This window comes from Mesoplodon bidens (assembly GCF_964165515.1).
Source record: "Mesoplodon bidens genome assembly, chromosome: 4".
Lineage (NCBI taxonomy): Eukaryota > Metazoa > Chordata > Mammalia > Artiodactyla > Ziphiidae > Mesoplodon > Mesoplodon bidens.
Window position 1 is genome coordinate 73,860,558 of NC_138160.1, and position 21,818 is coordinate 73,882,375.

General features: G+C 36.3%; 1 protein-coding gene across 1 annotated transcript in view; it reads left to right on the forward strand.

Annotated features, from left to right (window-relative positions):
* Positions 1–7,638: 7,638 nt before the first annotated feature.
* The window catches only part of ADGRV1 (adhesion G protein-coupled receptor V1), a gene marked incomplete at its 5' end in the record, with an annotated part of 521,373 nt that continues 507,193 nt past the window's right edge, over positions 7,639–21,818 (forward strand). The window contains 8 exons of the mRNA XM_081231559.1: positions 7,639–7,821; positions 10,046–10,195; positions 11,273–11,368; positions 14,329–14,433; positions 15,838–15,951; positions 18,264–18,829; positions 20,418–20,688; positions 21,057–21,386. Coding sequence (XP_081087685.1) covers positions 7,639–7,821; positions 10,046–10,195; positions 11,273–11,368; positions 14,329–14,433; positions 15,838–15,951; positions 18,264–18,829; positions 20,418–20,688; positions 21,057–21,386 — 1,815 coding nt within the window. The remainder of the gene's footprint in view (positions 7,822–10,045; positions 10,196–11,272; positions 11,369–14,328; positions 14,434–15,837; positions 15,952–18,263; positions 18,830–20,417; positions 20,689–21,056; positions 21,387–21,818) is intronic.

The window sequence follows — 21,818 nt, forward strand, 5'->3', positions numbered from 1 at the left end:
CCTTTCTTGGGAAGTTACTGGAGGATGTTCTTCATCAAAACAAGGGAATAAACCAAGTAAACCAAAAAAGAGGAAAACATGGAATCAGCAAATAGGAGATCAAACACAGGGAAGAATCAAAGGGAATCCCAGGATGATGTTAAAGGGGATCTCAAGATGACTCTTGTGTTTCAGGTGTAGAGATCATGCTTAATGTAGTTCTTAATTAATGTAGGTTTTATAATGTGTGATCTAGGAAAGTGCAGGTTTCCAGATTTGTGTCTACTGTTCCCTTGAGGGTGAATTGATAGGTATAGTAAAAGTCAGCAGAAACCATCATTTTATTGATGAGATCTACAATATTGACGGGGATGTAGTTGAGACAATAGATATGTTCCCATCATGAATGTCTACATCGAAGCCTAGTATTTACCTCTCTATTAACCACTGTCTTGAAAAAATGTGTTGATTGCTGTAGTCTGTATGTAGAAGAAAACAGAATTCATTGCAGGCATTGTCTCCTATAGACGTACTTTTTTTTTTTTTTTTTGACGTGGACCATTTTTTTTTTAAAGTCTTTATTGAATTTGTTACAATATATCTTCTGTTTTTATGTTTTTGGTTTTTTGGCCACGAGGAGGCATATGGGATCTTAGCTTCCCAACCAGGGATTGAACCTGCATCCCCTGCATTGGAAGGTGAGGCCTTAACCACTGGACTGCCAGGGAAGTCCCTAGACATACATTTTAATACGTGTATAATAGATTCTCTCATGAGAGACAGACGACATTGATAACTGTAATGGACTATGGGTAGAAGAAGCATTTGGCTGGTGGGGGCTGGTGTGAGGGAGACTGACTTTTTATTGTTTAATTTTTGTTCCTTTTTAATATTGTACCACCTCTACATATGTTAAAGATGAATAAAATATATATTCCTTAAAATTGTAAAGTAAGTAAAAAATAAAAAATAAAGGTAAGAAACATCATTTATAGTCTGAATAACTATGAGACTATTCCCTTTATCATTTTTTTAAGATTGATTTATTTATTTGGCTGCATTGGGTCTTCTTTGCTGTGCGTGGGCTTTCTCTAGTTGCGGCCAGCAGGGGCTACTCTTCATTGCGGTGCGCGGGCTTCTCATTGTGGTGGCTTCTCTTGTGGTGGAGTACGGGCTCTAGGCGTGCAGGCTAGTTGTGGCATGCAGGCTCAATAGTTGTGGCTCACGGGCTCTAGAGCGCGGGCTCAGTAGTTGTGGCGCACGGGCTTAGTTGCTCCACGGCATGTGGGTCTTCCCCTGCATTGAATGGTTTGAATCTGTTTCCCCTGCATTGGCAGGCAGATTCTTAACCACCGTGCCACCAGGGAAGTCCCTCCCTTTATCATTTAAAAGTATTTAGCATTTCCTTAATTTGTAACATTAGATTATTTTGCTTTTGAAAGTTGCACATTTAAATTCTATTTTGGTACGGAAGAAGGAAACGGCCAATTTTTTGTAGTACTCGCCAAATACCAGTAACACAGATTAAGAATTCTTAGAGGCTGAATAATTGATGATATGAATGATGAAACTTCTCTTGTTCCACAGGAGTAATTCTATAGTTTTAGAATGCTCTTTAGTAAATGTAATAGAATTCAAGTAATTCTAAACTTGAAAACCTTGCTCCATTAGGATCATATTTTCAGTATGAATTACCTGGTGGTCACACCGTGGGAAGATGCTTGCTATGGCATTGACAGGGCAACAGCTGAAGCTGAAAGGTCAATGTATCTCTTCAATTCATCACTAGTAATGTTTGTCTTTTCACCTTGTCCTGTCATTCACAGAGGTTGTACATTTTTTTATTGTGAAACTTAAAAAGACCAAGTTAACTTTCACATTGATGAAAGGTTATGTATGAAAGTTGATCACTTCAAAATCAGCAAAATCAGTTGAATTCTCCTGTTTTTCTTTACATTGTCATCTATTGGGTCCTGATTCTCATTTACATATTTTATTCTATTTTGTTTCTACAGACTTATCGAAACTTAAAGTAGAAGACTATTCCCATTTATTCAAAATATAGTATACTTGCTACCTTTCCTGAGGTACCTATTAATAAGAGGCAAGGTGGGAGGAAGGTAATATCCTAGATAAACAGAATTTAGAATTCAGTGATTATTATAACATATTGTGGGGGCAGGTATTTTTTTATAAATGAAATTTAGTATGTTTCTGTACTAAGTAATACAAGTGAGGAATGAAATTAGCAAATACCAGTAGATTTTCAGAAGGGAAGAAGAGCTAGGCATCAAGGGAGAAAAGCAAGAGAAAGGAATTAATGCCTGGCTAATTTGAAGAAGCATGATATTAGGGTTCCTTAGGACAATCAGAAGGGCATTAACTTTTTCAGAATGCTGAGTCAGTGTGGTATACTCCTGTCCTGCTTTGTTCTATTGTGAAAGCATTTTTGGTTTGTCTGCGTGTCCTAAATTTCCTCACTAGTAATTGTCTATTTCAAGGTGGAGGGGATAATATTGTAGATGGTGGTAATAATTGCATGAGAACAGGAAAGTTAGCTGGTGTGGTGTCCTTTCACAAATGTTTAGAAAAGACCATGGCTGTTGAGTGTGAGAGGGGAGGAGGAGGGATCTTCCACTTGGTGTATCCTAACATGAGTTCACAGTGTCACAGGTTTGAATTTAATGGATAAATACTGATGCTGGAAGTGACTGAATATCCAAACCAAGCTGGCTATAGCAGAAAATGTAATTTATTGCCTCAGCAACTGAAAAGGCAAGGGTAAAACTGGATTCAGGAACCTGAGCTTGATTATCAAGACGTGGCTCTTCTCCACCTCTTAGATCTGTCTTTGGCTGTGTTGGCTTCATTTTCAGACTTCAGAGAAAACTGGCCCCAATCAACATGATCCTGAGTCTAGCAGTAGAGGGAATCTGCATCTTTATGCTTAAGCAAAAGTCTCAGAATTGTCTTTAAAAAATTTTTTTAAATTTTATATTGGACTATAGTTGATTTACAAGGTGTGTGTTAGTTTCAGGTGTACAGCAAAGTGATTGAGTTTATACATATACATATATCTATTCTTTTTCAAGTTCTTTTCCCATTTAGTTTATTACAGAATATTGAGCAGAGTTCCCTGTGCTATAAAGTAGGTCCTCGTTGGTTATCTATGTTATATATAGTAGTGTGTATATGTTAATCCCAAACTCCTAATTTATCCCGCCTCCCCCGGCCTTTCCCCTTTGGTAACCATAAGTTTGTTTTCTAAGTCTGTGAGTCTGTTTTGTAAATAAGTTCATTTGTATCATTGTGTTTTTTTAGATTACACATATAAGCGATATCATATGATATTTGTCTTTCTCTGTCTGACTTACTTCACTTGTGTGATAATCTCCAGGTTCATTCATGTTGCTGCAAATGGCATTATTTCATCAGAATTGTGTCTTGTTGGCTTTGATGGCCTGATCTAAATCCTTTGCCCATCCCTGTGAATATCTTGGAACCAAGGACCATCCCTTGTGGGTCTTTGTGTCCTCAGTGATTAGCACAGGTGTTATACAACGTATAGTAGGCACTCAGTATACAGATGTTATACCAAACTGTAAGCTGCTCTTCTGAAAGCAACCAGTTTGCATGGTTAGAGCTGTTCTAATATATTCCTGATTTTAGTTTTGAAGTATTTTTTGTAGAATTAGGTGACTAGTTGGTTAGGCTGAATATGCAAGAACCTGAGACTTTGTGTCTGCATGCTATCAGGACTCTATGCAAACTTCATAGTATAATCCAGGAAATAAGTAAGAAAGTAACCTAAATCTCATATTTGTTTTAACACAATAAGAGATTGATTAAGAGATAAGAGATCTACTGGCAGGAACAATTTTCTTTTTTTTTTTTGAATCATGCTGAGCAGGAGTGGGAGGTGTGAGGGTAACATGGATGGTAGCTGGAAATGAGAGGGTTTGAATATTGGAATATCATGCCATTGCAGAGCAGAACAATGATTCAGTGAAGCTAAAATTATTCTTTCACAGTTGTGACAGAATACGAATTAAGCACATAATGATCTTTAAACATATGTGGTTTGAAATTCATTTCATAGAGATGTTTAAAATAGGTGGTCTTGTGGGTCATGTAAAGCATTCATTAAATCTAATAAGAGAAAAGTGACCTGAAATAGATGTAAGATTTATGTGTTGTGGCTGTTACCAATGCCTAGTTTTCTGAGTTTAATAAAGGGAATTCCAAAGACTAGATTTTTAGTATGATAGAGGAAAATGTACCTAGTTACCCTAAAAAAGAAACTATTCAGCATTTGTGTAATTATGCCTGTCTTCTAATGGGAACTTCACTTTCAAAGCTTTTTCTTCATCTTCTAACTTCTATTGAATGCCAACTTTGCCTCAACAGCTTTTCTTACAAGTTGAAAAGATGAAAGCAGAGGAGATTCAATTATCAATGATGTCACAGAATTTGAGGCATTTCCAGTGATGCTTGTTTGTTCATTTTGCATAATCTCAAAACTCACTGATGAGAGTCAATTTAAAATGAGTTTACTGACTTAACCACAAGATCTAATTGCCTGGGAGACTGCAGGAATGCACCATTTGAGCTCATTGGTCCTGACATTAAAAGATGTTAAATATTTAAAGTGGTCAAGAGAACCGTAGTTTTAGCTAAATAAATTTCATGTTTAGCAGAATAATAAGGTGCAGACTTTTAGGAGATGCATTAAGTATGCAGTTTTATGGTAGTTTTGGTTATTGTGCATGAATTTAAAATAATGGAATGCTTGGAAACATGTAGCATAAATTACCTACCACGTTATTAAAGACAGAGATGTGTGATTTGTAGGAATAACGTGTAAGAGGCAGTCTAGTGTGGTTATGGGTAGAGCGTCTGGAGGTAGACTTCTGGGTTCAAATCCTGCATAGCCACTTACTTAGCTAAGTAACACTGCCTGTGTTAACTAATCTGTCTGTGCCTTAGTTCCCTGAGCTATAGAACAGGGTTAATGATATCAGCACCTTCTTCACAGAGATGTTGTGAAGATTAATTGTGTTATTGTGTATAAAGTACATAGAACAACACTATATAAGCATTTGCTGTTACGATTTTGTTCTATAGGTCATGACATTTTTTTCTTCAGGATATATGGAATCTAAAATGCTATATAGTAATATGTAGAAAAATAAATGAGGACGTCTGCAGTAAGTTCAAGCATATTGCATTGAAAAATTCAGTAATTAACTTAAAGCTACAAATGTGATCTATTTCATGTCTCCTCCAAGACACATCCCTCATAATTTCTCACACTCTTAGATAATGTATTTCAAAGGGTGTCCCAAGGATCAGTTGTATTAGAATCGATAGGGCTGTCTGTTAAATGCAGATTCCTGGGCCCCACCCTAAACTCACTGGATCAGAATTTCTGGGTTTGCAAATCAGCATTTTAACAAATGTTGGAGTTGATTGTTATGCATGACAGATTTTGAGAACTTATGTTCCCAGTCATACATGATTTGCCCTTCTCATGCTATAACTCACTCTCACTTTTTCTTACTTAGAGCTTCAGGTGTCATCTTATTTCTCTCAACTCATGGTTCTATTATATCTCATGTTCAAGGAATTGAGATTTTTCTTTCAAAATTGCAACAGACCAAAGTTGTCTTTTCTTACACATCCAAGGCCTGGGTTGCTACCTCCTCACCCCTCCATTCTGTATTCTCTTCCTTGTCCCTAGTTTCTTTCTTTCCCACTATTTGTCATAAGTGAGATGTAGAATCATCCTGGCTTTAGAATTCCACAAAAGATCTTCAATTGTCTCTGGTTTAGCCCAGAGCTCCCAGTTTCCCGCCTTACCTATGCTTTCCTGTTTTCCTTCTCTTTCATCTTTTTTTTTTCCTTCTCTCTCAGTACACACTCTTGGCTTAGAAGTCGAGGAGGAGTTTGCAGTTGGTGAGGGAGAACTATTTTATTTCTCCCAAGTCCCTTAGCCCCATGGCAGCCTTTCTAAGAGAGAAGGCACAGGTGTAAAAAATGCCTCAGTGCTCCAGAATCTCTGTCCCTGTTGGTCTACGTCTGTTTCCTGGACTCTGTCTGAACTCTGCATCCCTGTCTATGCAGCCATAAACATGTGAGACATCATTAGACAATCCCAGACTGCACTGTTTGAATATACTCAACTGAGAAAATTGCATTTTAACCCTAAAATATATCAAGAGCTCGTTTATGTGGTAGTTCCTAAATAGAAAGCCATGTTTCGCCATGTGGAAATACCAGATACATGAAAATTTTATTACTTCTTGACCAAGGTAAAGATTAATAGGAAGCATTTTGGCTCGTAGAGTACATAATGCAACTCTTCTTTAAAACGCATGAACTTGTTATGTTCGTGTGACTGATCACATAATCCTTTGGAATCTTAATGATCCGTGAGATAAATTTTTCACATTTTTAGAGGTACATCTACATTACAAAATAGCAGCTCTTTCAAGAGGCCGCTGCACTGTTACGCTTGTGAAAACTTGAATTACACAGTGTTAAAAGTAGGAACAATATTGATGACTCATAAACACACACATTGTACTAAGAAAACTGTAAGAGTTATGGAAAAGAAAGAAACACTTTGACAAATTTCCTTAGTTTTAAAGCAACATGGACATTTTCTAAGAAGTGATATTAGTATTTTAGCTAGTAAAATGGGAGAAATTTAAGTCCTGGAAATTTACGTGTTCTTTGAAAGGGTTAGCATTTCCTTGCAATAACTAAAGAAATTTAAAAAGCATTCTCAAGACAGAACTATGGGAAAAGTAGATACAAACAAGATATAAACTTTTAGCTTCAACTGCTTCATGTAACAGTTCCAAGAGATTGCTCATATTTGTATAATCATCAAATAAATAATGTCCCATTAAGATTATCAATCCATTTGGTAACTTTTAGTTTTGGCTTGTATTTTACGGTTTGATTTGGGGGAAGATGGGCTTTAATTTAACTTTCATGTTGTTGCTGAGGTTTTACTTAGAATAAATTGGAGGGACTTTTTTTTAAGATTATTCTTTTTTAAATTAATTAATTTGTTTTTATTTTTGGCTGTGTTGGGTCTGTGTTGCTGCACGCGGGCTTTCTCTAGTTGCGGCGAGCGGGAGCCACACTTTGTTGCGGTGCGCGGGCTTCTCATTGTCGTGGCTTCTCTTGTTGCAGAGCATGGGCTCTAGAGCACAGGCTCAGTAGTTGTGGCACACGGGCTTAGTTGCTCCGCGGCATGTGGAATCTTCCCGGACCAAGGCTTGAACCCAGCTCCCCTGCATTGGCAGGTGGATTCTTAACCACTGTGCCACCAGGGAAGCCCTGGAGGGACAAATTTTTTTAATAAACTAAATTTAATAAATAAGTTCAAGGCAAGTTATAACTATTATGTTAATATGTAAGTTAAAGAACAAAAAGTACTTATGGATAGTAAACAGTACCGAAGAGGGTTGTGATTTTTGACTTATTTCTGTGATCACACATTTGCATTGGATGGCTTAATATTTGATGGATTTTTATGTCTTAGTTGCTTACTAACTCTTTACTCTTATCTGTAGGTAATGCAACGTAATGAAAATACATTGGATATATTTTGTGAACGAAATCTTTTTTTTTTTTTTCCCTATAGGGATGCCCTCTGCATCTTTATTAGTAAATCTTCTTTCAGCTTTATTCATCCTTTTTGTGTTTGGAGAAACAGAAATAAGGTTTGCCGGACAAACAGAATTTGTAGTTAATGAAACAAGTACAACAGTTATTCGTCTTGTCATTGAAAGGATAGGAGACCCAGCAAATGTCACTGCAATTGTATCGGTAAGAAATGACAGTAGTTCTGTTTTTACAGAAGTAGATAGGAAATGTTTTAGTTTCAGTGGTAAGAATTTTTTAACTCTTTGAGATTGAGTAGTTCCATTATGATAAACAATTTGCAGGTAAATGGTTTATTCCTTTTATATCTGTTAGAGGTTTATATAGAGTGCTGTAAGGTAGCATGTGCATTTGACAGTGAAGATAGTATTTTAAAGATATAGGCTGATTATTTTAAAATGTTCATATGTTTATTTTAAAACAAAAACCCAAGATATGAAGAAGTATTTCTAAGTAAAAGAACATTTTATTTTGGATAACTTGTATTCTCATTATCTCTGCTTGGATTTATTGCTTAGTATCAGGTGGCTTAGAGAAAATATATGAAATATTTAAATGTAGAGAAATGGCAATTAAAAAAAACCCTTCTTATGTCAGAGAGCTCCTTTTTTGGGAGAAATTAAGTATATTAAGTAGAAGTTAGATGGAATTTGTTAAACTATTGCTCTATCTTGCACACAGTTTAGTTAGTAGATAGATTATATGTACATGTATTTGTGTTTAACCAGAAAATCATGTCATATGACCACTAAGGACATTGATATATTTGAGGCCCAAACTACTTGGAATTTTCATTTTAAAAAATAAGTTGTTTTTTTTTTTTTGCGGTACGCGGGTCTCTCACTGTTGTGGCCTCGCCCATTGCGGAGCACAGGCTCTGGACGCGCAGGCTCAGCGACCATGGCTCATGGACCCAGCCGCTCCACGGCATGTGGGATCTTCCCGGACTGGCGCACAAACCTGCGTCCCCTGCATCGGCAGGTGGACTCTCAAGCACTGCGCCACCAGAAAAGCCCCCCAAAATAAGTTTTTAAACAATAGGTTAAATCGTCACATTGGGAAACACTGTAAAAAGAGACAAAGAAGAAAAACTAGCTATGAAAGAAACCCAGTATTATAATTTTGTGCATTGCTTTTAATTTATGACATGTATATATATTTATTGAATTTATTTTTAGTTTGAGTATATATTATATTTGATAACTTTTTACATATAATTTTGATCGTATCGTAATAATTTTTTCAGGTTGCTCTATCGTATTCACAACTTTTCTTGATGGTGGGGTCATCATTTCCCAGTCATTTCTCAGCAGTTTTTCATAGAGGTTGCTTCCAATTTTTGCTGTTGTAAATATTGCTCTGATGAAACTGTTTATGTACATATCAATTTTTATATATTTTGGATTGTTAAATAATTTTTTGGGTTGGATTACTGTGGTTTTTCTCTGTATTTGTATCAGTGTCTCTTGATATTTAATGCTTTCTAAAAAGATTGTGCCACTTTTTTTGTGTCACTTTTTATATTAAGGTATGAGAACAAGTTTTCCAACACCCTTAACAACTTACTTGGATTTTTCAAGTATTTAAAACTAACTTTATTTTGTAAATGAGAACTAGAAATTGACTACAATATCCCTATAGACATCCTTCATTTTTAGTTTTTACTAAATCGTGTTTTTTTCTAGTAGCTAAGTTATTCATTTTGGGTTCTTTGGCAGAAGAAATCTCATTTGGATTTGCACAAGAACTTGCTCCATTATAATTTCATAATTATTGCTCCCTTGAGAATCTTAGCAATGCTGATGTTACAGAATGAGGTCTTAAAAAGTTTTGAGGAAAAATTTATAATGACTAATAAATTGGTATGCTAAAAGAATTGGGTCCTTATTGGTGTTGTGGGAGAATATAAATAAAACTTCAGGTTTAAAGTTTTGGAAAGAGTAGTTTCTTTAAAACTGATAGGGAAATAATTGATTTTCCTGATATATTTTGGCTACTTACACCTCTTCTTCGGGAGAGTTTTAACTACAATTTGTCTTCCCTGTTAGGTTTGCTGTAATCCACTTCAGATCAATCAAGAGGCACAGAAAAAAATTTCACATCATTACTTTTCTATATAATTATTACTTTTCTATGTAATGATTCCTTTACCTTCTAGAGCGTAAACAAATGTTTTTATATAGAATCATTTCTTCTTATAATGCTTTTTTTAAGGTGATTTTTTATTAGTTGTTAGATATTTGTTTTGTTTTTCCACATCCTGTTTATAAACATCAGTGTCATTTGATGATTCATGTTTTTTTTACCTGTTGATTGCTCTAATTAGCATCAGTTTTGCTTGTCCAAACACTGTGTTATGTAAGAACTGTCTATGTTTTGCATTTGATAGCTGTATGGAGATGACACCAGTGACTTTTTTGACACATATGCTGCAGCTTTTATACCCATTGGAGAAACAAATAGGACAGTGTACATAGCAGTATGTGATGATGATTTACCAGAGCCGGATGAAACTTTTATTTTTCACCTAACTTTACAGGTAAGTCCTTTTTTCCCCGATAAGCTTAAACTCATAAAAATCTTACAATGCTTAAAAATCATTTTCTCTAGAGATGAGCCAATTTAAGTGCCTGGTGGTGGTTTTCATAGAAGCCAGAACTGACAATCTCTTTGGCAATTCCACGGTCTGGTTATTCCTCAGACAATCTTGTTTAGAAGATTCTACAGCTAGTTTTTGGATTAATTCAGCTTATTTAGGAATTGCCATGACAGATGCTCAGGAACACCTTGTCTTCCCTTTGGCCCTTTTCTCTTTTATCCCTCTTCTGCTACCAGATGCACAAAGAATGACCGTGACTTCTGAGTTCAAAGGAGAAGGGTACAAAAAGCAGGCTTGGCAGTGGGAGGTCCCTGTGCATTAGAATAAATCTGGAGCGCTCCTGGGAAAAATGCTTGACTAGCCTAAGGTTTAATTGTCCTTTATAGCTGAGGCAGTGATGGCTAACACTGCTCTACTTAATTTTTCTGAAGTGAATTGAGAATTTTTTTAGAATGACTGGGTTGGTGTGATTAAAATTTTTGTGAAAATGGCACTTGAAGCAGTCATGTTTTACTTTTGTAAGACACTCTTTTTTCGTATTTCTTTATGCTGCTATTGAATATTAATAGAAATGTAGCAAACTCTTCCCATATTAGAAAAATTGCTTTAATATTTTAGCTTTAATTTGGTTCTGTGATTTATAGAATATTTCTTAAGTTTCAGCACCTTCTATAGTGTAAGAAAAAATCGCATATGAATAGAATTTCATACTGTTACTTAATTCTCTGTTATATTAGTAAGGAAATTAGAATATATTACTATCCAGTGATTATTTATAGTTATACCAATTTATATTTTAATAGTGATTAATGGTTTTCAAAACTCTTGAAGAATTCTTGTTTAGAACTTAACCACGTTGACTTAGTTTTAATATATTTTCTTAATCTGTACATTAAAATATACTTGTATTTTTATTCATATTCTGAATACTTACGTAACGACCAAAATCCTTTAAAAATAATCTCTTTTTTCCTCTTACGTTTAATTTCTTAATTTACTTTTGGGCTTTTATTTTAGAAACCTTCAGCAGATGTGAAGCTTGGATGGCCAAGGACTGTTACTGTGACAATATTGTCAAATGACAATGCATTTGGAATTATTTCATTTAATATGGTATGGTTATAATTTGATTAATCTTGTGGTTGCTTAGATAACCGTCTATTAAATTTTTTTTTCTTTTTTTTTTTTTGCGGTACGTGGGCCTCTCCCGTTGCAGAGCACAGGCTCCGGACACTCAGGCTCAGCGGCCATGGCTCACGGGCCCAGCCGCTCTGCGGCATGTGGGATCTTCCCCGACTGGGGCATGAACCCGTGTCCCCTGCATTGGCAGGTGGACTCCCAACCACTGCGCCACCAGGGAAGCCCGTTAAATTTTTTGATTACTTTCTATGCTACCTAGAATCATCCTGTCTTTTGATGTATAAATAAAATTTGGTCTAACTCCATCTGTATTCCACATTCTGTAGACTATCCTTTTGCTTTACCTAAGATTTCTGTGAAATGAGGGGCCCCCTATGATCGTGGTCATCTCTTGCCCTAATCTCTTTCTGCTGATCATTTCACCTGACTCATTTGTTACCTCCTCTGGTGGTCTCTAACTCACATGTTGTCCTTGTCAGTTTGGTCTGCTATAACAAAATACCATAGACTGGGTGGCTTAAAAACAACAGAAATTTATTTCTTACAGTCATAGAGGCTGAGAAGTCCAAGATCAGTCAGGGCTTTAGCAGATTTGGTGTTTGGTGCAGGCTGACTTCCTGGTTCATAGAGAGCTGTCTTTTTCCTGTGTCTTCACGTGGTGGAAGGGGCAAGAGAGGTCTCTGGGGTCTCTTTTATAAGGATACTAATCCCATTCGTGAGGGCTCTGCTCTCATAACCTAATCCCCTCCCAAAGGCCCCAACTCCTAATAGCATCACTTTGGCGGTTAGGATTTGAACATGAATTTTGCGGGGGACACAAACGTTCAGTCTGTAGCAGATGTTGTAACACAGTTCCTTGTGCTTGATGTCCCCAGTTGGCACTTCAAAAAGCATTGTCGGGCTTCCCTGGTGGCGCAGTGGTTGAGAGTCCACCTGCCGATGCAGGGGACACGGGTTCGTGCCCTGGTCCGGGAGGATCCCACATCCCGTGGAGCGGCTGGGCCCGTGAGCCATGGCCGCTGAGCCTGCACGTCCAGAGCCTGTGCTCTGCAGCGGGAGAGGCCACAACAGTGAGAGGCCCGCGAACCGAAACTAACAAAAAAAGCATTGTCTGTTAGCCTCCTCTGAAAGTTTGGGGTGATTCTAGACAAGGAAAATATATTGAAAGAACACTGAAAAAACCTATAGTAAACTAACAATTGAATAGCAGATGTTATAGCTCTTAAGTATAGTTATTCTATATTTATTCCCTACCCTGAGATTTTCCTATTAATTACTATTTCTTGAAGGTTAAAACTCCATGTCATCTTCCTCAGTTTTGCTCAACAGTTCATTTTTTTCTCCTTTATCACCAAATTCCTGTGTCCCTGGCCAGTCCTATGTTCAGAGGGTTTTGTTCTTTAGAAAAAAAACACACAACACAGGTGCCCCCCACCTTTGAGAGAGATTGTTTTCAGCTCTGAAATAAAACAAAATTTATCTCAAGTAAAATTGGATATTGCAAGTTAGTTTTAGTCTACAATAAACTTCCTGGTGTGGAGTCCTTTTGAATCATGTTACTAATTATCATTACTAAAAGGTAATGTGACACTCCCCAGCTTTTTATTTATTTTCCAATTTAGGTTGCTACTTCAGTTGGTGTATTGTATGTCATTTTCTTAGCACCTTGAATTATCTTTGAAACAAGGTGAGCTATAGATAAATACAATCTTTATAGTTGCAGTATCTTTATTGAAATGGATATGTGAATAATGCCAAGGTAGTAGACGTTTTGTAACTTCCATTATATCAACATTTACAAAAATTAATTAAATTAATTAATTAATCAATCGCTTCTATTTGAATGATATGGATTTTTAGTTAAGTTTGAACCAGGCTCCCTTAATTGCTTAATTTTTCTCCCTACTGCTTTTCCTCTACACTCACTCCCAACTTTCATCCCCCACCTCATACTGACTTGTTTAAAGGTTTCTTTCCTTCTTTCTTTTGACATTAAATATCTTAGCCTCTGGGAGTGAGTCCTAGTCTCTAGCATTTGTCCTAAGTCCCTGATTGTTGTGGTCTCAGAGCTGCCAGGAAGCCTCCGACTGGGCACCTGCCCTGTGTGATTAAAATTAAACTAAGTAACTGTTGAACTCACAGTTGTTACTACATAGGCTGGCTTTGGTTTCCAGAGTGGATGATGATTACATCGATGATGAAGGTAACGATGATGATGATAACAATTATAGCCAACATTTGCTGGGTCCTCACTATGTGACATGTACTCAGATAAACACTTAGACGTGAATTATTGACACCTCATCACAACTGTTTGAGACAGGCATTCCTATTCCTGTTGATGGATGGGGATACTGAGACTTAGTGTCACCTGCTGCCTTAGCTAGTGTGTACCTGCCCACTCATCTCTTCTACCCTGCCATGCCAACACTTTGCAACATTTGAAGTCCTGGCTTTTTCTTCCCCTCAGTGATCATGTCCTGAAAAAGTCATTAGCAGATGTCTGTTTTCAGTGGCTAGCTGACCAATGAGGAGGGAGCAGTGGTTGGGAGCAAGGCTGAACCGTAGTCCCAATGAGCTGCCCTGGTTTGGAGGCACAACTCATTTCTGTGACCTCCTGGGCCCCTGGGAGCATTTGAATTCATCATCTTTCAATGAGATAACCTTTAAGATTCCTCAGCGGAACAGCTACTTGTTGCTGGAAGCAGGACAAGAACCTACATCTTTTGCCTGACTAGTTTTATGTTCCCTTTATGCTATTAACGCTTTTAAGCGTTATTAGCTACAGTTAGTGAATGCTAGGAAACTCCACATTTTTAGAGCACAATGTGGATTGATTTGTCTGTGGAAAATTAGGATTTCTAAGGTAACAGTTTGCACGAGCTCCTGTCTCTGATTGATCAGCACCTGATGGTCTTTGCTCTTCCCAATAGCCTTTCTCAATCACAGTGAGTGAGCCCCCGGGCAGAAATGAAACTGTGCCTCTTACTCTCATCAGAGAAAAAGGAACCTATGGGATGGTCAGTGTGACTTTTGAGGTAAGTTTACTCTGAAATCATTTTAAATGGTAACGCTTCAGAGTTCATACCAGATGGCTGTAATTTTAAAATCAAGGTCCTTTGTATAATAAACATGACTCTTAATGAAAATAAAATAAAAGTAAATACTTTGATCATCTGATAAATTTCATGTTTAATATAAAACTGTTTTCCTTGCTGCTTGGATATACTGTGCTTACGTGAAACACAACATATCATTTTAGATTACAGGATAATAATAAACCACAAATTGAATAATAATAATGTTAATTCTATAAAATTCATAGAACCTTTATGATAAATCTTTTCAAGGATATAAAGTTTTAAAGTGCTTATGGGTTCCTTAGGCTTATATAAAATTATTTAATATGTAGTCTTCCCCCATACACATTCCCCATTTAAAAAAATACACTTAATGGATGGTGTTAACAGCAGTTGTACTCCAAAATTTGGAAGAAAATTGGCTGTAGAAACGATAAGCCATCATCAGGTTATAGTGTTTTCAACTCTCTGTGGATGTCTGAAGTTATTTTATTAGCTCTTGAGCCTTCTGTTATGTTGAAATAATTACAGCTAACATTTGTGGAGCACTTAATATTGCCATATACTGTTCTAAGTGCTTTACACTGATTATCGCTGCATGTAAACTGCAACTTTTCCCAGCACTCAGTCTCCCTCATGCCCTGTAAAATTTTTTCTCCATAGTACTTACCATCATCGGGCACACATTTATTTATCTTCCATTTGTTCCTTTTCATTATATGTAAGGTCCTGGTGGGTAGAAAGTTTGCCTTGTTCACTGCTATATCCTTAGTACCTAAAAGAGGGTTAGACACAGAATACTTAATAAATACTTTTCAAAAGGCATATGATTTTATTAAATATTCATATCTAGCCTGGAAAGTGGACATTATTATGCTCATGTTAAAGATGAGGCAAAAGCTGGACAGAGTTATTAAATACCTTGCCCAAGGTTACACCGCCAGTGGTGGAACTGGTATTTGATTCCGTTACTTAAGAGAATACACTAACTGTGAATACATTCTGCTCAAGAACAAGTGCTTATAAGTTTTTTTGTCAGGTTTAATAGTATGGTTGAGAAAAAAAGAGAAAGCTCTTAGAAACCATGTAGTTTAATGTAATTATAGTCAAGATCTGTAATTATATTACAGGCCTTGACTTAGTTAGAAGGGCAGACTTAATATAGGTTAGTATCATTCTTCTTCTTTTTTTTTTCTTTTTGGTGGAAGTATCAGGATATATTTGTTTATTAAAAATTTTTTTTAAAGTATCATTCCTCTTGCAAAACATTTTTAACTAAATATGTCAGCTGATATCACAATAACGCTTTCTTATTCTTCTGAAATATTTCATGTTTATTGATGGCACTGTGTTTCCTTGCAGGTAGAGGGTGGCCCAAACCCACCTGAAGAAGATTTAAGTCCAGTTAAAGGGAACATCACTGTTCCTCCTGGCAGAGGAACAGTAGTTTATAACTTGACAGTTCTCGATGATGAGGTAGGATGTGTTAAGTGCTTAAAAGGGACAAGGCCTCTCTCTGTGTTACAGACATGTTAGAGAATATTATGTCAAGTATTAAATTATGTTCAGGATTTGAAATTATTCAAGAACATAGTCCTATGTGAAGTTAGTGTATTGTGGCCAATTATGCCTTAGCTATAAATATCTCTTTTGAATATATCTTGCTAATATTTATCTTATTTAATTCACATGAAGTTGTGTATCTAAAAGGTGATGAACTTGCATGTAACTGACAGCCATACTTAATACAAACATTTAAGCATTTGTAAACCTTGATGATTGACTTTGCTAGTGATTTCAGTTTTGAGCAGGTACAGTACTACTTACCCAGCATAAATATTTTACTATCAAAGCAAAGAAAATTTGGTTGCATATGATATTCATTTTTTTGGATATTTTAAATGTTTACATTCATAGGAAGGCTTTTATTATTTTTAATTTCACATTGAAGCTACCAAGGATTGAGATACATGATACAGCTAGTTTAACTGGTAAGGAAAGAATGAATTTGAACAATATGTACAAGGATGTCCCCCATGAGCTAACCAAAAGAAAACATGACTTAATAAAATAATCTTAGTATTAGTAGTATTACTTAGTAGTATTATCAGAAACAAAGGGAATAGCTGGGAATTTATAATTATCCCCCTACCTTCCCACAAAAAAAATCATGAAACCAAATCACAACAAATCCCAAGAGAAGAAAAATGAATTAGAAGACATTATTAGAAAAGAGTATTTCTCTTGAAAAAATGAAATATTAGATAGCATTGATAACTCTAATTCATCTGGTTGTGAAAGCTAACAAAAACCTTTTGTCTATAGATCCTGGAACATTTAACAGGTTATAATTTGGGGGCAATGATTAATTATACATTGTAATTATAAATTTAAAAGATCATCTTCTGAGGATCTACTATACAGCATGGTGACTATAGTTAATAGTATGGTATTGTATACTTAAAAGTTACTGAGAGTAGGATTTAGGTATTCTCTACACACATGTGCGCACACACACACACACACACAGAGTTAACTATGTAAGGTGATGGATGTGTTAATATCTTGATCTTTGTAATCACAATGTATATGTATATCAAATCATCATGTTGTACCCCTTAAATATATTAGTTATATTTGTCGATTATTCCTCAGTAAAGTTGGGGGGAAAAAGATCATCAATCAAATCATTACATTTTCTTTTTTGAGATAAATAGCTTTTACTTTTTATATTTCTATTGATGGAGGTAAAAATATATATTTTTTCACTTTCATTCATTTATAGTGAAGTAAAAACTCAAATAGCACAGTAGAGATAATCCTTAGGATTTCTGTGTAGTTAAAAAAAAAAAAGTTTCAGGACTTCCCTAGTGACGTAATGGTTAAGAACCCGCCTGCCAATCCAGGCGTCACGGATTCGAGCCCTGGTCCAGGAAGATCCCACATGCCGCAGAGCAGCTATGCCCATGCGCCACAACTACTGAGCCTGCGCTCTAGAGCCTGCGAGCCACAGCTACTGAGCCTGCGCTCTAGAGCCTGCGAGCCACAACTACTGAAGCCCGTGCGCGCCTGGAGCCCGTGAACTGCAACAAGAGAAGCCACTGCAATGAGAAGCTTATGCACCGCAATGAAGAGTAGCCCCCGCTCGCCGCAACTAGAGAAAGCCCGCGCACAGCAACGAGGACCCAACACAGCCATAAATGAATGAATAAATTTATTTATTTATTTTTAAAAAGTTTCATTTTAACAGTGTCATCATTTTGCCTAATAGTGACTCTTGTAGCTTGTTCTCCAGAGAGACATGATATGTATTTTGAAAATCATGTGATTGGTATCATATGTTTAAATCTTGAGATAGAAGCTGTTTAGAGAGAAGCAAGAATAATTTGGCATGATTGAAAACTAACAATTTGTATGTGATGTTAATGTAGTTTTCCAGATTCTTATATATTATCAGACCTTGAATGCTGCTTCTGACCCTCCCCACCTGACGAAACTAGTTTTTACTGTCAGATCTTTAGTTATCTAAAGATTGATCAAGGTTGAAAGCCATTATACTGACAATTCCTTACTTGTTCTTATCATTGCTTTATCTAAAATATGTTGTTTACCTTTGGAAAATATTTTAGTAAATAGACACTGAACAAGCCTCTTTATCTGCTCCCTTCAGGTAAAGATTTTTTTATTTCTATGTAATTGCATTGAAACAGAGGGACTTTTCACACTTTGGTTTTTTTGCAGGTGTTTTGGTTATTGATGTTTTACCACTGTTTTTATTTCTCTGACAGGTACCAGAAAATGATGAAATATTTTTGATTCAGCTGAAAAGTGTAGAAGGAGGAGCTGAGATCAACACCTCCAGGAGCTCAGTTGAGATCATCATTAAGAAAAATGACAGTCCTGTGAGATTCATTCAGAGTGTTTATTTGGTACCTGAGGAAGACCACATACTCACAATTCCAGTGGTTCGTGGAAAAGATGACAAGGGAAATATGATTGGATCTGATGAATATGAAATTTCGATCAGTTATGTTGTTATAACTGGGAATTCAACAGCACATGCCCAGCAAAATTTAGACTTCATTGATCTTCAGCCAAACACAACTATTGTTTTTCCACCTTTTATTTATGAATCACACCTGAAATTTCAAATAGTTGATGATGCCATACCAGAGATTGCTGAATCATTTCATGTTATGTTACTAAAAGATACCTTACAGGGAGATGCTGTGCTATTAGTCCCTTCTGTTGTACAAGTCACCATTAAGCCAAACGACAAACCTTATGGTGTCCTCTCATTCAGCAGTATCTTGTTTGAAAAGACAGTTATAATTGATGAAGATACAACATCAAGGTAGGATTTATTTTAAATGTTGTATTGCTACAATTATTATTATTATTATTATTTTTTTGCTTTATAACAAATTTAATCAGTTATACATATACATATGTTCCCATATCCACTCCCTTTTGCGTCTCCCTCCCACCCTCCCTATCCCACCCCTCCAGGCGGTCACAAAGCATCGAGCTGATCTCCCTGTGCTATGCGGCTGCTTCCCACTAGCTATCTACCTTACGTTTGGTAGTGTATATATGTCCATGCCGCTCTTTCACTTTGTCACAGCTTACCCTTCCCCCTCCCCATATCCTCAAGTCCATTCTCTAGTAGGTCTGTGTCTTTATTCCTGTCTTACCCCTATGTTCTTCATGACATTTTTTTTTTCTTAAATTCCATATATATGTGTCAGCATACAGTATTTGTCTTTCTCTTTTTGACTTACTTCACTCTGTATGACAGACTCTAGGTCCATCCACCTCATTACAAATAGCTCAATTTCATTTCTTTTTATGGCTGAGTAATATTCCATTGTATATATGTGCCACATCTTCTTTACCCATTCATCTGATGATGGACACTTAGGTTGTTTCCATCTCCGGGCTATTGTAAATAGGGCTGCTATGAACATTTTGGTACATGTCTCTTTTTGAATTATGGTTTTCTCAGGGTATATGCCCAGTAGTGGGATTGCTGGGTCATATGGTAGTTCCATTTGTAGTTTTTTAAGGAACCTCCATACCGTTCTCCATAGTGGCTGTACCAATTCACATTCCCACCAGCAGTGCAAGAGTGTTCCTTTTTTTCCACATCCTCTCCAGCATTTATTGTTTCTAGATTTTTTGATGATGGCCATTCTGACTGGTGTGAGATGATATCTCATTGTAGTTTTGATTTGCATTTCTCTAATGAGTAAAGATGTTGAGCATCCTTTCATGTGTTTGTTGGAAGTCTGTATATCTTCTGTGGAGAAATGTCTATTTAGGTCTTCTGCCCATTTTTGGATTGGGTTGTTTGTTTTTTTGTTATTGAGCTGTATGAGCTGCTTATAAATTTTGGAGATTAATCCTTTGTCAGTTGTTTCATTTGCAACTATTTTCTCCCATTCTGAGGGTTGTCTTTTGGTCTTGTTTATGGTTTCCTTTGCTGTGCAAAAGCTTTTAAGTTTCATTAGGTCCCATGTGTTTATTTTTGTCTTTATTTCCATTTCTCTAGGAGGTGGGTCAAAAAGGATCTTGCTGTGATTTATGTCATAGAGTGTTTACAATTATTTTAATATATTATTCCAAGACTTAATATTTGTGGTGTTGGACACAGTGCTGAACTGTTAAGTGTATGTGTCATTTCCTTGACCATGGTTTCACTGTTTTTTTTCTATTTTGGGAGTGATATTTAAATCACATATTTAAATATGCAAGTTAATTCACATTATGGTAGTTTCCTAGGGCACATCTACATATCAACTCCTTCATATTAAAAACAGTCACTCTTTATGATTTGGATTCTGCTTTTACCAGTGTCTGGTGGCCAACTTGACATTGAAAATGCTCATTTCAAGGGAAATAGAGTGTATTATATGACCATATATATTTTTTTTAAATTCTAGATTTGAAGAAATTACAGTGGTTAGAAATGGTGGCACTCATGGGAATATTTCTGTGAACTGGGTATTGACACGGAATAGCAGTGATCCCTCACCGGTAGCAGCAGATATCAGACCAAGTTCTGGAGTTCTCCATTTTGCACAAGGGCAGATGCTGGCATCAGTTCCTCTTACTGTGGTTGATGATGATCTTCCAGAAGAGGCAGAAGCTTACCTACTTAAGATTCTCCCTCATACAATACGAGGAGGTGCAGAAGTGAGCGAACCAGCAGAGGTAGATCTCTTATTATGCTTTACTTGTGGGAATATTTCTGTGTCATAGAACAGCTGAAGAATTTGACCATACAGAGCACATTTATGTTTAGTTTGATGTGACAGGAAGAGCACTGGTTTTAGAAATGGTGGTTACTTCCCTTGCTGAAGGTTGTCCCTCTGTAAATAAAAAGTTTGCTCTTAAAAAAATTCCACAAAGTTTTCAAATGTGTTTTTGATTCATCTTTTACTCTATTACCTATGAGAGTAATCATTTTAGATGTGATACATAAATAAATATTAAAATTCAAAATAGCCTAGAAAATAAACCATTTGGCAATCTCAGATGTGAGAATTCTGCACTTTAATATTTTATTCTTTTATCTGCAGCTTTTGTTCTACATTCAGGATAGTGATGATGTTTATGGCCTAATAACATTTTTTCCTATGGAAAACCAGAAGATTGAAAGTAGCCCAGGTGAACGGTATTTATCCTTGAGTTTTAAAAGACAAGGAGGAACTAAAGGAGATGTGAATATGTTTTATTCTGCACTTTATATTCCTGCTGGAGATGTGGACCCTTTGCGAGCAAAAGATGGCATCTTAAATATATCCAGGAGAAGCAGCCTCATTTTTCCAGAACAAAAAACCCAAGTCACTATAAAATTACCACTAAGAAATGATGCATTCCTTCAAAATGGGGCCCACTTCCTAGTACAGGTACTTGAATGATTAAAATAATCTCAACTTTGCTTAAACTACAAGTGTGCTTATCTGAGTGAGAGAGTTAAGTAGTCATTATTTTGCCCTCATTTATATTTTGGATTCTGTTGCTTACTAGAAGTTATGTAGGGAGTCCAAAGAGAGCCTGTCTCCCCTTAACGCATATAAGGATGAATAAAACAAGGATTATACTAAAGTCTGTTTTAATCGTGATAATAAAAGTAGATCAGACATGAAATGTAGGTCAGAATATAATGGATGATGTGATGGAGAAATTCATGAACTCTGAGTCGGGGAGGGCCAGGAGAGAGTGAGCCATTCTTTTGAGTTGATTTAGGAAAATGTGACATAGGAATATAGTTTGTAGAATAAATATGTTTTTCATGATGGATGCTGCAGGGAAAGCATTCCAGAAATAAAAAAAGCAAT